The sequence below is a fragment of the Apus apus genome, chromosome 15, assembly GCF_020740795.1.
Source record: "Apus apus isolate bApuApu2 chromosome 15, bApuApu2.pri.cur, whole genome shotgun sequence".
Taxonomy (NCBI): Eukaryota; Metazoa; Chordata; class Aves; order Apodiformes; family Apodidae; genus Apus; species Apus apus.
This window is the reverse complement of record NC_067296.1, coordinates 2,627,088-2,641,543: the sequence shown is the minus strand read 5'-3', so window position 1 is coordinate 2,641,543 and position 14,456 is coordinate 2,627,088. Positions and strand designations below refer to the sequence as shown.

Genomic DNA, 14,456 nt, shown 5'->3' with positions numbered 1-14,456 from the left:
ACAAGGAAAATAAATCAGTGGGCATGGCAGGTTAGAAAGAAAAACATGCAAAACGTTTTGAGGATCCTTAAATCTGGTGAATTACTCACAAACTAAAATCCCTGGGAGAAAACGGGATTTAATTAGAAAGTAACGGGGTTTTGTCAATGTGGAAATTCAACTTGTAAAGGTTATAAACGCTGGAGCTGCCTTTCCATGGAGGGTTTGTGAGAAGTTTTTGTTGGGATCTGCTCTCTGAAGGCGTTGCCCCGGTGAAGGCTGTGGCAAGGCTGCTCTGTGTCCTCAAGGCAGCACAAGGAGGTGCAGGAAACCCCATCTGCAGGGCAGACGTCCTGGCAGAAGACCTACAGAGATGGGTTTGTTTACAGTGAGGGTGGTGAGAGCCTGGCCCAGGTTGCCCAGGGAAGCTGTGGCTGCCCCATCCCTGGCAGTGTTGAAGGGCAGGTTGGATGGGGCTTGGAGCAACCTGGGCTGGTGGGAGGTGTCCCTGCCCATGCAGGGGTTTGGAACTGGGTGATCTTTAAGATCCTTTCCAACCCAAACCGTTCCAGCATTCTGTAGTCACAAATCAGATAACCCACCAGGAACCTTCCAGGGCTGGAGAGAGCATCAGAGGATGCACCACCTGGGCTGGCCCTCTCACCCTGCTCACGGCCAGGAGGCTCATCCTGGGAGCAATCCCACTCTCCCTTTGCAGAATGCACTCACTGCAGGGGAGGTTGGGCTAGATGACCTTCAAAGTTCCCTCCCAACCCCACACATTCTATTTTCTTGATGCACCTACCTCAGGAACCACATTTCAGAACATCTCTTAGCAGCTGAGCTGGTGGCCACCTGCACAGGGAACACCACAGTGGTGGCTCCAGTGTCACTGCAATGGGCTATGACATCAGGGGGGTGAGGATGGCAGGGGCAGGTAATGGCTTTTATTGGGGGAACTGATACAGTTTGAGGAAATAGATGCTTTTCACAGGCAAACTCTTCTTCAGGCTGACATTTTGAAATGTAATTTTGTTCTGAATGGAGCAAATATAATACTTCCTGAAGACCATAAAGCCAAAGACAAATTTAGAGAAATGTTCCAGTTGAGAAAATTGCCATCTGAGACCTTCCAGTGTGTCAAGTCAAAATGTTTCATTACAGGAATCTCTCTGATTCAGCAATGAAAAGAAGGATTTCAAACCACTTTTAATGGAATTTATCTCTGCTGACTTTAAACGGAAATTCAAATAACTGGGTAGTTGAACTGCTGGAAGGTTATTTTCCCTTCAGAGGACAGTGTTAGAATGGAGCCTGGGGTGGAAATTTGCAGGGGAAAGGAGCTAAATATTCCCACTGGGCTCCACTGTTGTGATTATTGAAAGCTGCTGTTGTTTTTAAAGCAGAATGAAATGTATGCAAATCTCTTCTAATTTAAATCGACTTTGGGTGCACTGCTCGAGGAGGGCTTTGAGTTGCCAGTGGTGGAGAGGGCTGATGGGAGGTTTTCTCAGGAGTTTCTGCCTTTTTACCAGAATTTTTATTCCATTTTAAAATGTGCTTCTCACTCAGTGTAACGTGTTAAACACACTGCTTGAGACAGGGCAGATTATGCCTTTATTTTTACATACACAGAGGACCAACCTGTGGGACAGAAGGTGACCCAGCCCTGTGAAACAATCAGGAAACATGTCTCAGGAAGAATAAACAATAATTCACTCTTACAAAGCTTTTTTTTTCTTGGTTGTTGGGTTTGTTTTTTTTTCTCAGGGGAGCAAACTCTCCTGACACTTAGTGATGCTCTGCTCCCAGAGCCATGAGCTCAGGCAAAAAATCTCAGCCTTTCCATGCTGAGAAAGGACTTCCCAGCTCACAGGGTTGTGGAGAAGGGCTGGGGAGTGCTGAGCTCTAAAGAATTAGTAACAGGAAGGCCAAGAGAATGAATGAGCAGTTAAAGGTTTTGGAATTTGTCACTATTCTTTAAGCTGGTCTTGTCATTTGGGGATTTTGGCTCTTGTCTTGCTCTTCCACAAGTCTGGATCAAACTCACCCCCAATTCCTGTGGGGAAGTGACTTCGTGGAGTTCACCTTATAAAATCAGGCTTGTGGCTCTTACAGCTGACTAATATCTTTGCCTAAACATCTGCCTGGGCACACAGACCATTCTGCCCTGCCAAAAGCCTCCAGAAATCCCAGCGTGGTCCAACCCAGGGGCTTCATTTGTCTGATTTGTGGTAAATTCCAGTCCAGCGGAACTGAGTTTGTTATGCACGTGGTTTTGCAGGCTGCAGCCAAGCCCAGCATCACCCTGTCCTGCTTTATTCATTCTTATCTATTTCTTGGTCCTTTCAGGCATACAAGAGGAAAACAGAAGCAGCGAAGAAGGAGTACCTGAAGGCCCTGGCTGCCTACCGGGCCAGCCTCGTCTCCAAGGTACCCCCTGCACGGTGTGGAGGTGACACTGAGGAGTGAGGGACAGCTCCTGGGGCTCTCTGGGGAGGAGAGACTTTATAAGAAACACAGCGTAATCATAGACTCATCAAATGGTTTGGGTTGGAAGGGGCCTTAGAGATCATCTGTTCCCAACCCCCTGCATGGGCAGGGACACCTCCCACCAGCCCAGGCTGCTCCAAGCCCCATCCAACCTGCCCTTCAACACTGCCAGGGATGGGGCAGCCACAGCTTCCCTGGGCAACCTGGGCCAGGGTCTCACCACCCTCACAGGGAAGAATTTCCTCCTCCTGTCTCACCTCAATGTCCCTCTTCCAGTTTTAATCCATCCCCCCTTGTCCTCTCCCTCCCTGCCCTTGTCCCAAGCCCCTCCCCAGCTTTCCTGGAGCCCCTTCAGGCACTGGAAGGTGCTCTAAGGTCTCCCTGGAGCCTTCTCTTCTCCAGGCTGAACACCCCAGCTCTCCCAGCCTGGCTCCAGAGCAGAGCTGCTCCAGCCCTGGGTCATTTCTGTGGCCTCCTCTGGGCTCACTGGAAGGTGCCAGCCTGGGCTCCCGGGGCAGCACCCAGGTGCCAGCTCCCTGCTCCAGGCAGTGGGGCTGTTCCAGCTGCCCAGGACCTGGATCTGGCTTTTCCTTGCACACTGATCCAAGAGCAGGTTTTAGGGAGTGAGGTCCCAACACTGCAGGTTGATGAGCTTGTGAGCACGGGGGGGCTGAAAGCTTTTTTCTCAGCCAAACCCCCAGAGCCCGTTCCAGCACCTGATTTTCAGGGGATTTCAGATTCCAAGGGAAACTCCCAGTCCTGCAAGGCTGCACCTGGGGTGACAACGATGGGCCAGGTGCCTGCCCATCCCAATTCTCCATAGGTAGATGCCCATCCCAGGGGACCTTATGCCTTGCCCTCCTCTGTGCCTTCAGAGAGGGGACACAGGCATTTGCTGTCTGTGGCTTTGGGGTGGTTCCTGTGGACTTGTGGCTCAGGGGTTGTGCTGCCCTTGGGCTGTGAGTGTGTGTTTCAGGTTGTTTCCCCTTCAAAGCTTCTCCTTGGTGCTATACCATACCCCCAGGACTTAATCAGCTACCATGGGAAATAATGTGATGTCCCAAATCGACCAACATCTGGAGGATCCACGTGGTTGTGGTGGTGGGCTGGAAAGGCTCAAAGCCCCTGTCCAGACATCAACTGGCTCAACTTGTAAACAGGACAGCAGCATGGATAGAAAATGGGGATGGAGAGGACTGCTTGGGGGTTTCAAAAGCTCTTCTTGGTTCCTCTGGAAACCTCTGAGGGTCTTGCCTTGAATGCACCTGGCAGCAGCGAGGGGCAGGTAGCACGGGGGGATGGAGTCACCACACTCTGTGGTTTCATTCTTTTCCAGTTTCTCCAATGACCAGTTCTTTGCAGAAGAGCAACTTTGTCTTGTGTAGAACAGCACAGTGTGATCCTGGCTGCTGGGTGAGAAGGAGCTGGAGTATCATTACAGAGCCCATCGCAGGACAAAAACCTCATTGTCTGAGCCAGAAAATGTCCTGTTGTTCTTCTGTTTTTCCTGCAAAAAGGAGGCCACCGTTGTCCTGTGCATTATAGACCCCACCAGGGCTGCAGGAATGCAGGAGATGAGGAAAGCAGGGCTTTTACAGTCCTGTTTGCTCTCTGTTGGAAGCACAAGTGATCTTGTCACCCACCTAGGTGGACCTAAGGAGTGAGCTGCAGGCAGGAGGTTTGCCCCTGAGCTGGTCAAAGCCCCTCTGGTGCTCCAGGCTCTTCCAAACACTGAGTTACTGGGATTTATTTTCCCAGATGAGGAAGCTGCAGCCAACCTGTGGTCACCCAGCAAGCTGCAGGGCTGGGAGTCCAGGAGCTGCCTGCTGGGAGAGGAGCAGGAGCTGCTGGGAGTTAGCATGGATGGATGGATGGATGGATGGATGGATGGATGGATGGATGGATGGATGGATGGATGGGTGGATGGGTGGATGGATGGGTGGATGGATGGATGGATGGATGGATGGATGGATGGATGGATGGATGGGTGGGTGGGTGGATGGATGGGTGGATGGATGGATGGGTGGATGGATGGACGGATCAATCAATCTTGGGACACACAATGAAGTTTGCCCCCTTCCTTCCTCACCTCATCACCCTCTCTTCTGTTTTTCCCACAGAGCTCTGCTGACCAGGGGGAAACAAAAAGTGCCCAGAGCAACCCACCCTCCAAACTAATCCCCCCCAAGCAGCCCATGTACCCGATGCCACCACAAGCTTCCTCACCCTACCCCGGCCTGGGCTCATTCCTCTCCCCATCAGACCTGCAGAACTACCGTGGCCACCCCCACCCCAGCCTCTCCAGGCCCCTCAGCTCCAAGCCCATCCTGCCCAGCATCAGTGCCTCTCCCCCACCCTCCTTCCAGATCAGCCCCCCGCTCCACCAGCAGCTCTCCTTGCACCACCCGCAGAGCTCCCTCCTCAGCCAGCCCCTCAGCATGACCCAGGTCCCCCAGCAGCCCCTCCTCTCCCCCCCCATGGCACTACAGGTACAGCCCCCCATGAACGCCTCACCACCCGGCCAGCAGGTAGGTGTGTCCACACGTGTCCCCCATTTCCTGGTGGGTCTGCTGGTTTCTGGGTGGTTTGGGGCTGTGGGGTGTCAGTGTTGTTCCCAGGGGTGACCTCCAGCTCCATCAGCCTGCAGATCTCATAGTTTGGGGGGGTGGTGTCACAGTTTTAAGAGTGCTGGGGATAAGCACCCACACAAACGGGGTGGGTTTAAAACCATAGGGTTGTTTGGGTTGGAAAAAAGACCTTTAAGATCAACAAGTCCAATCATTAACCCAGCTCCACCAAGTCCCCACTAAACCAGGTCCCTCAGCACCACATCTACACAGCTTTGAAATCCCTCCAGGGATGAGGAATCCACCACTGCCCTGGGCAGGTTGAGCCAGGGCCTGACAACCCTTTTTGGGGAAGAAATCATTCCAAGATTCAATTTAAACCTCCCCTGGCACAACTGGAGGTCATTTCCTTTAGTCCTGTTACTTGGGAAAAGAGACTCCACCTCACCCCAAGCTCCTGGCAGGGAGTTCTAAGAGAGCCTTTCGTGCAGGGGAGCAAGGAAGGCTCTTTCAACAGGGGAAGGTGTGGAAATGGGGGATGCCCCTGGGAAAATCACCTTGTGCACCTTGTCCCCCAGCCTTGTCTGGTCATCTGAAATGGTGGGTTGGCCAATCAGTGAGAAACCCCTCGTGATGTTGCTGAGAGGACTGGGTTAACAAAGGACATCTGCTTTGGGGAGGGAGTTACCAGGAGGAGGAGGAGGAGAAGGATAGAGGGAATCACAGAATCTTAGGGGTTGGAAGGGACCTCCAAAGATCATCTAGTCCAAGCCCCCTGACAGATCAGGACCACCTAGTGTACATCACACAGGAAATATCACAGAACTGCCTGGCAATAGGAGTCAATCCCTTTGGGGGGGTTGTCTCGGGGTGCTGGCAGGTGTGCTCACACTAACACACAGCAGCAAGGCTACCAAGGTGTAAAACCACCCTCAGCCCCAGCCCATGGAACCACTTCTTCCTCTTGAAACCTGCTCTTAAGAGGAAAAGAGGAAAAAAAAAAAAGGCTATAGCAAAAAAACCCACAACAACAACAACAAAAATCAACAAAAAAAACATTCCCTATACCTTACAGAGAACTTGTCCATATATAAAGGAGGAGATGAGTGGTTCTGGAGTTTTTCCATCTGGAATATGAACTGGACAGACTATTCACAGTGGAGGACACATGCTCTGCATTCACAGCTGCTGCCTTTACTTGATGATACTTCAGCTGGTTGCAGCATTTGTGTTTGATGTGTGTGCTGGCTGGAAATCACAAAATCCATCTAGTACCTCAGCAATGAGCAAAGTTTTCTTTCCCTGTTCTGTTTGGGGCTAACTTTGAGAAAACAGAAACGGTTAATTTAGGAACAGATCTTGCAGTGGAAGAAAAAAAACCAAAAGGGAACAGGGATGTGGAAGCCCAGTTATTCCTGACCATAATAATAAAAAAGAACACATGTGAGAAGGTCAGATCTTCAATCAGGTTGTCATTTCCAGCCTGCTTCCAAGTTACTTCTCCAGCACTGTGACTGGGCTTTGGCCCTGCATGAGGAAAAGTGGCTTCTGGAATTTGGTGACAGTCCAGAAATGAGCAGAGAAGGGATCCTCATCATCACTTCAATGGGGGCAGTTGCTGTTGCTGAGGGCAGCATTTTGTGAACCCCCAGGGCTCCCCCCGCACTCAACTCTGCCACAGTTTGGGGGTAATAAGTGGGAATTTTGCAGTTATATGCAAAATGATGAGCTCTGCTGTTTCTCCTGCTGTACACACTCCAGTAACTCTTCCTTTCCTCTCCACCCTGCAGGACTTCTCACATGTTTCCTCTGAGTTTCAAAACAACGTTGGACCCCGTTCACCTGGAGCTTCAAACCCTCCAGGAAGCACTGAGTGGGACAATGACTATCCCAGCAGAGAGTGTGGGATTAACCACTGCAGGCCAGTAAACAAACACTGCTAATACCCTTTCTCTTACCAGGACCCTGACAGGGTACAATGGCTCAGAATCTGCCCTAAAATGGACAGCCAGTTGGCAGGCTAATCAGGGTCAATGAAGTTCAAGGTTTCCTCTTCTCTATGTGCTCACCCATGGGATGCTAGGGAAGCAGGCAGCTTAAAAATCACAGATAAATTCTTCACTGAGCATGAAGAAGTTTCCTTTTTTATGTGTCCATGCCATTAGCAATGATGAGTTGCACGTGTTTCCTTTTAGAGCTGGATAGGGAAGGACAGTGTCCCAAGCTCTGGAGGTTTGAGGGTTGCCATGTCCATAAGCTATGTCCTTCTGCTCCTAAAGGGATTGCCCTTCTCCCTGAGGCCACAACCTCTCCAGTTGTCTCTAGCAGTAGGTCCCTAGTGAGTCCTGGGGTTTAACCACAACAGGGTATGAAGCTCCTGTCCCCTGCACCACAGAATCACAGAATTTTTGGAGTTGGAAGGGACTTTAAAGATCATTTAGATCCAACCCCCTGCATGGGCAGGGACACCTCCCACCAGACCAGGTTGCTCCAAGCCCCATCCAACCTGCCCTTCAACACTGCCAGGGATGGGGCAGCCACAGCTTCCCTGGGCAGCCTATTCTACTGAAGAATTTACACCTGATCTCTAACCTAAATCTCTCTTCTTTCAGCTTAAAACCATTACCCCTTGTCCTCTCACTGGAAGCCCTGTAAAAAGTCCCTCCCCAGCTTTCCTGTAGGCCCTTCAGGTACTAGAAGGCCACTGTGAGGTCCCCCTGGAGCCTTCTCTTCTTCAGACTGAAGAACCCCAGCTCCCTCAGCCTGTCCTCACCAGAGAGCTGCTCCAGCCCTTGGATCACTTTTGTGACCCTTCCCTGGACACGTTCCAACAGCTCCACATCTTTCTTGTGCTGGGGGCACCAGAGCTGGACCCTCACTGAGGTCTCACCAGGGCAGAGCAGAGGGGCAGAATCACCTCCCTTGATCTGCTGGCTGCACTTGAGGCCATTTGCTCTTCTCCTGTTGTTTGTTATTTGGGAAAAGAAACTGACCCCTCCTCACTCCAACCTCCTCTCAGGCAGTTGCAGAGAGCAGGAAGGTCTCCCCTCTGCCTCCTTTTCTCCAGGCTGCACACTCCCAGGTTCTGCAGCTGCATCTCCTAGGAATTGTGCTCCAGACCCTTTCCCAGCTCGGTTGCCCTTCTCTTCCCACACTCCAGCCCCTCAACATCTTTCTGGTTGTGAGGTGCCCAGAACTGACCCCAGGATTTGAGGTGCAGCCTCAGCAGTGCCCAACACAGGGACACTGGACTTAGACCCTCCAAGCTCTGGCATGAACGTCTCAGCCTGTGGGTCTGCTCAGATTCCCTAGTAAATAAAAATATCAGGACAGTCTAAAAGCTGGGGAACTGCAAGGGTGTGGGAGCCACTCCAAACCTCTGCCTGATCCAGTGCTCCTGGCTCAGCAGGGCCAGTCTGGAGGTGGCTGTTGTGCTCTGGAAAGCAGGTACGTGGCTTGCAGGTAGGGAGGGAGGCTCAGTGACTTCTGAGCATCCTTTGCTTTGCTTGAAGTCCTGGAACATCAGGCTTTCACTGGAGATAACAGTGAGTTCTCAGGCTTTTCAGAGCACAGCACCTCTCTGTGCCAGCAGTGCACTTACCATTGCTGGGCTGGGCACAGGCTGTACAGGTTTTTTATTCCTTTCAGGGAAATAAATAACTTGCTGAGCCATTAAAATACCACTGCCATCTGCCTGCCTGAGGGTGGATTGTCCTGGGCTCTGCCAACCACCTTCCTGAGGTCCTTCCTCGAGCCTTTGCAGGCAGCCCCAAGAAAGGAACCTGTCTGGGACTTGATGATAGAAGCCACTTTAGACACTGTGGGCAAAATGCTAAAGCTGCTTGGAGGGTTATGGGACATGGATCCCATTTTCCAGAGGTGCTGAGCAGAGGCAGCTCCCACAGAAACTGGCCCCCCTTTGAAATAAAGATCTCTGCTTGAGGGATCAAAAGGGAAAAGACTTGATTCCCTCTGTGAATCCCAGTGTCTGGGCCCCAAGCAGAAAGCTCAGGGCACTCGAGAAAGGGGTGAAATGTTCCTGTAGTTGTCAGGGTTGGGTTTTGTGTTGCTAAAACAAGCTCTGTGACATCTGGCTGGAGCACTGTATTGTAAGCAGGGGACCCATGCAATTCATGATCAAAGCTCATGCATTTCATGCCTTTGTCACAGCAGAAATATCAAATGTCATGGCTTTATTGCAGCTTCCTGGAATTAAAAAAAAAATCATTCTAAACCCAGACAGATTATGCAGAGACTTCCAAATAATTATTAGAGTAGATTATAGCAATGAAAGCAGACAGATAGAGGTGAGCACTGCAGAGAGTGCTCAGTGCTCCAAGAAATGTCATTGTCACTGTCAAGGAAGGAGCCCATCTCCCATGACTAGAGACACGAGCTGCTGGCAGCCCAGCTCCCTGAGCTGGCTTGAGTCATCAGTGCATTTTTAGGTATAATTGGGAACTCATGTAATTGCCCATTTCACCCTCAAAACTGCATTCAGCTTAATTGCAATTAAAGCAGCTCTCGGAGGAGCAAAATCAGCAACTGGCTGGGAAGAAAAAGGGTTCTTTTGTGTTGTGATGTGGCTCAGCTGCAGAGACCCAGGTTCCTGGAAGAAGGGATTGTACCAACCTTCCCAGCACACAGCCAGCCCTGTCTTGCTCTCCAAGTCAGGATATTTTTTTTTTTTCATCTCTGAACTTGATATTTCTTTAGCTTCCAACATGTGTTTGCACTGGGTGAGCTGGGATAAAACCTCCAGATCCCACATTTTCCTTTGTATTTGTCACCCAGACAACACCTGACAGACTAACAAGGTTGTCTTTGTGTCCATCTCCATTTAATAAGGAAACTGCTGTAGCTTTTTTTTCCCCTCAGCCTATCAGTGCTAGTTCAAATGCCATTAAATGACACATCTTCCCTTATGCCCCTCCAGTTCTAGGATCCTGGGAGCAGACACCCCTTAATTCATAAATAAGAGAGTTTTCAATGTTTCTCAGCTCATGCACTCCCCATTCTTCATCATTTTGTGCTTATTGACTTCCAGCCAGTTTCCCCAGCTCTTTCTGGGCTGAAGCCCAAGCTGTCCTAGCTTGGCAGTGAAGAGATGGGCAGGGTTCCTCAGTCCCTCCTTAGTGTGTGACTATCACTTCCTACAAGCAACTGCATCATACAGTTTTCTTCCTGTTCTGCCATCATCCCACAAAACGACTTCAACAGCCCCTTGTCTCCCTCACCTTGGCCTTGGACTGGCTCTTTTCCTGGGTTTTGCAGGGATTTTCCCCAAGCCCACCCATATGAAGAGGGCACTTTAGTTCACAACCACTCACACATCTTCCTTAATTCCATGAGGCATCCCACTCTTTTTTTTTTTGGCCCTGTCTTCTGATGGCAATTCTGTCCATTCCAAAGCTGTCTTCAGGGTTTTGTTTATATTAGTCTCCTCATTTAGGTATTTTGATTCTATCACTGAGCTGGATTTATCTTTCTGGGTCCTTCCTCTCATTTGCAAGGTACAGGTTAGGTTCTTGCTGGAGACCATCATTTAGCAACCTTTGTCCCCTCTTCCAGAGGAGGCCACAAGATGATCCAAGGGCTGGAGCAGCTCTGCTCTGGAGACAGGCTGGGACAGTTGGGGTGTTCAGCCTGGAGAAGAGAAGGCTCCAGGGAGACCTGAGAGCACCTTCCAGTGCCTGAAGGGGCTCCAGGAAAGCTGGGGAGGGGCTTGGGACAAGGGCAGGGAGAGGACAAAGGGGATGGATTAAAACTGGAAGAGGGAGATTGAGGTGAGACATGAGGAGGAAATTCTTTGCTGTGAGGGTGGTGAGAGCCTGGCCCAGGTTGCCCAGGGAAGCTGTGGCTGCCCCATCCCTGGCAGTGTTGAAGGGCAGGTTGGATGGGGCTTGGAGCAACCTGGGCTGGCAGGAGGTGTCCCTGTCCATGGCAGGGACATGCGTCATGGAACTAGATGGTTCTTTCCAACCCAAACCATTCTGTGACTCTATAATTCCCACTCTGCACTGGGCTAAAGGACAGGGCACTCTCAGCTGTGCCTTGTCCAGACACACTAAAACATCTACAGCCACTTCATCCTCTCACAACCTCACTAATTCCTTCTACCAATGAAGCCTTCAAATGTGGGAATCTTCCAAATCAGAAACTTAATGAGCAAACACTGTAAAGAGGCAAGGATAAACCCTCACCAATGCACTTAGTTCGGATTCAATTATTTATGGTAATACTTTGTAATGAACTGGGAACTGTTCTGTAGCATATTTTGTAAAATTAATGAAGTTTTAGTGCTGGACTAGCTCAGTGCTGCTCGGTGGCATTAAATCTTTGCTGAGTGCAGTAGGGGAGACTCTGCATTTTAAATGCAGATTATAAAATGTGGAGATTAACCAAGTGCAGACTCCTCTGCTCTCGATCAGAAGACAACTCTATCCACAGCAGCACTTCCAGGTTCTCTGCTGTTTCCCTGTTATTCCACTCAGAAGCACACCCACCCTGCCATCTCCCAAAGCTTCCTAATGTTCTTCAGCACCTTTTAAGGCCAAGATGTCTTTATGGAGCCAGCAATGTTTCCATCAGGTCTCTGTAGATGATAAAGCCCATTTAAATGCCTGGATTTCAGAGCAGAACCCACACAGGGCATCAACGAGGGGAGAGGGATCCTGGCCTCTTCTTTCTCTGCTGTGTCCTGAAGTCCATCACAGGACACTCCTGCTGGCAAAGGAAAGGTGCCAGCCAGCCCACAGAAGGGGTTGAAGAATTTCCTCCTCAAGCCTAACCTAGATCTCCCTCTTCCAGTTTTGATCCATTCCCCCTCATCCTCTCCCTCCCTGCCCTTGTCCCAAGCCCCTCCCCAGCTTTCCTGGAGCCCCTTCAGGCACTGGAAGGTGCTCTCAGGTCTCCCTGGAGCCTTCTCTTCTCCAGGCTGAACACCCCAACTGTCCCAGCCTGGCTCCAGAGCAGAGCTGCTCCAGCCCTCTGATCATCTCCATGGCCTCCTCAGGACCCTCTCCAGATGGAGCAGGTCCCACCATCCCACCCGTGTGGCTCTACAGGGTGATCCAGAGTCGACCACCCCCCGCAGCCCAGCAAGAGCAAAAAATGAAGCCACAGGAAGGAATTTACGCCTTCGCCCTTACTGTGAAAGCTCAGGAAGAACCACAATCCCACCAGGCTCTTACCTTTCAGCTTGGTTCCTCTCTCCACACCCACCCCTCGGTGCCGACCAGGGCAAGAGGAGCGTCCCAAAAACCCGGGCAGGGCTCCCCAAGGGGACATCCCAACCCTTCCCCTGCACGTCTCACCTGCTCCTCCCTTTTCTCTTACAGCATGCTGCCGAGGGACAAGGCACTCTACCTCACCTAAAACTCAACATCTCTTTGGGAGGAGGCTCAGACGAAGGACACTTGAGAGGGTCTAGCCCTACAGACCACCCGGAGAGGCACCGAGCAAGTCGTTACGGCCCCGAGAGCTGCCGCTTGCGCCTCGTCGCTGGCTTCGTTTCCAGGCTCTAGGAGCAGTTTTCATTTCTGATTTTTGCAACTCTCCACTCTTACTTCCCTGCAGAAACACCCCCTCCCCCCCTCTCATCCCCCCCACCCCCCCCCCAAAAAAAAAAAACAACCTTAAAGGACAAAAAAAAAATCAACCAAACTCCTCGATCACGAAGAACGACAAAAACCGTTTTAAAAACTCGAGACAAATTCAAAATCAACCAACAAAACCAACCAAAAAAAAAAAAATCAAAGAACCTAAGGACACCATCTTTTTTTTTTCCTGCTTGCCATCAGCTTCGCATAGTATTTTCCTAGAGAACTGCTTTTAGATGCAACGTAGGCCCAGATCTGGTGTCCTACCAGCGTTAGGCCAGCTCAGTAGGAGGATGCACCCTTTTGACTTGCTAACAGCACTAAACTTTGTGCAAGAAAAAATGTGAAGTTTGTGTGAATATTGTACATGCAAAGGCCTTGGATGTCTGGCAAAAAAAAAAAAATATAAAAATAAAATACAAAAAAAAAAAATACATACAAACTATTGCTAGGTAGGTGGGAGAGCAGAAGGCAAAACATGAGAGGAAAATAGGTGGGAAAAGATCATGAAAATATAATTTGTTGGCTAGTTGTAAGTAGTTTATTAAGTGTTTTAGAGCTGTGCTAAAGACATCTTTAAGATTCTTTTTTTGGTGACAAACAAAACTAGTAGTTTACTTTCTAGTACAAGCATTTTCTATTAATTGTAGCACTTTTTTTTTTTTTTTTTTAGTTATACATAGAAGGGAGATGTGTATAAACAGGAAAAAAAAAAAACCAACAAACCAACAAAAAAAAAAAAAAGAGCCTGCCAAACTTGTTTCTATTATTTGTACAGCAAGAAATGGACAATTTATATCCATGTTGTATGGCATTATTATATTATTTTTGTTTTCCTGCCATATGTCCATCTATTTAAAAAAATTGCTGACAAGGATTTTTGCCTATTTATGACTAATTAGAGAGCATCATTACAGTTCCTCAGAAGGTGCATTTTTGGGTCCTTTTTTTTTTCTTTTTTCTTTTTCTTCTCCTTTTTAATTTTATTTTCTATTTGGTTTGAGGGCTCTGCTTTGGCAGTGCCTGGCACAGTCGGTTCAACAATGCTTATCTTACCTTTCTTTATAATAAAACCTCTAAAAAGTAGCACTGAACCAGCCTCTCCTCATTCTGGGGACACACCTGGAAATGTCCTTGTCCTCCTCAGCTTCCCCACCCCTTGCTCCTCTCCCATCACCTTCTCACTTGCTTTCTCTTTCTCCCCCCTTGCCCTAGGTCAATACCACTTAATTAAATCTATCTGCTCCCACCCCCAGCAGTGAAATCTGTCACTGAGCAGTGGCAGGCAAGCTTTTTTCTTGCATTTTCTTGGAAAATGCCAACGTGATGCTCCATATTTTCCATTCTCAAGCATTAACTCCTTGCCCCCCCGTGTTGGCTTACAAAGCAATCCCATGTCCCGGCCCTATGGACCCTCCTCCCTACTACTCACCCTTGAGCAGACAGAAAATGTCCTCACAGGCCACCAAACTGCTTGGTGGCCACTGGCAGCTGGCCACAAGAGCCCCATTTCCAGCTTTTCCTGGGAAGCCTGGATGAGAAGGACATGAGAATGGAAAATTCAAATTAAATTCCACGGCTTGAGCCACCTGCCTGAAGGGAACGGGCTCATTCATTGTGATCATAGAAACATAGACTGGTTAAAGTTGGAAGGGACCTTAAAGATCATCTAGATCCAACACCCCTGCATGGGCAGGGACACCTCCCACCAGCCCAGGCTGCTCCAAGCCCCATCCAACCTGCCCTTCAACACTGCCAGGGATGGGGCAGCCACAGCTTCCCTGGGCAACCTGTTCCAGTGCCTTCCTAGCCTCAT

At 49.7% G+C, this 14,456-nt stretch overlaps 1 protein-coding gene across 1 annotated transcript in view; it reads left to right on the top strand.

The window, feature by feature from the left end:
• Positions 1 to 13,726, top strand: part of TOX2 (TOX high mobility group box family member 2) — a 147,353-nt gene extending 133,627 nt beyond the window's left edge. Inside the window, exons 6-9 of the mRNA XM_051633513.1 lie at positions 2,332 to 2,412; positions 4,593 to 5,000; positions 6,830 to 6,960; positions 12,380 to 13,726. Coding sequence (XP_051489473.1) covers positions 2,332 to 2,412; positions 4,593 to 5,000; positions 6,830 to 6,960; positions 12,380 to 12,416 — 657 coding nt within the window. The 3' untranslated portion in view covers positions 12,417 to 13,726. The remainder of the gene's footprint in view (positions 1 to 2,331; positions 2,413 to 4,592; positions 5,001 to 6,829; positions 6,961 to 12,379) is intronic.
• Positions 13,727 to 14,456: the final 730 nt, after the last annotated feature.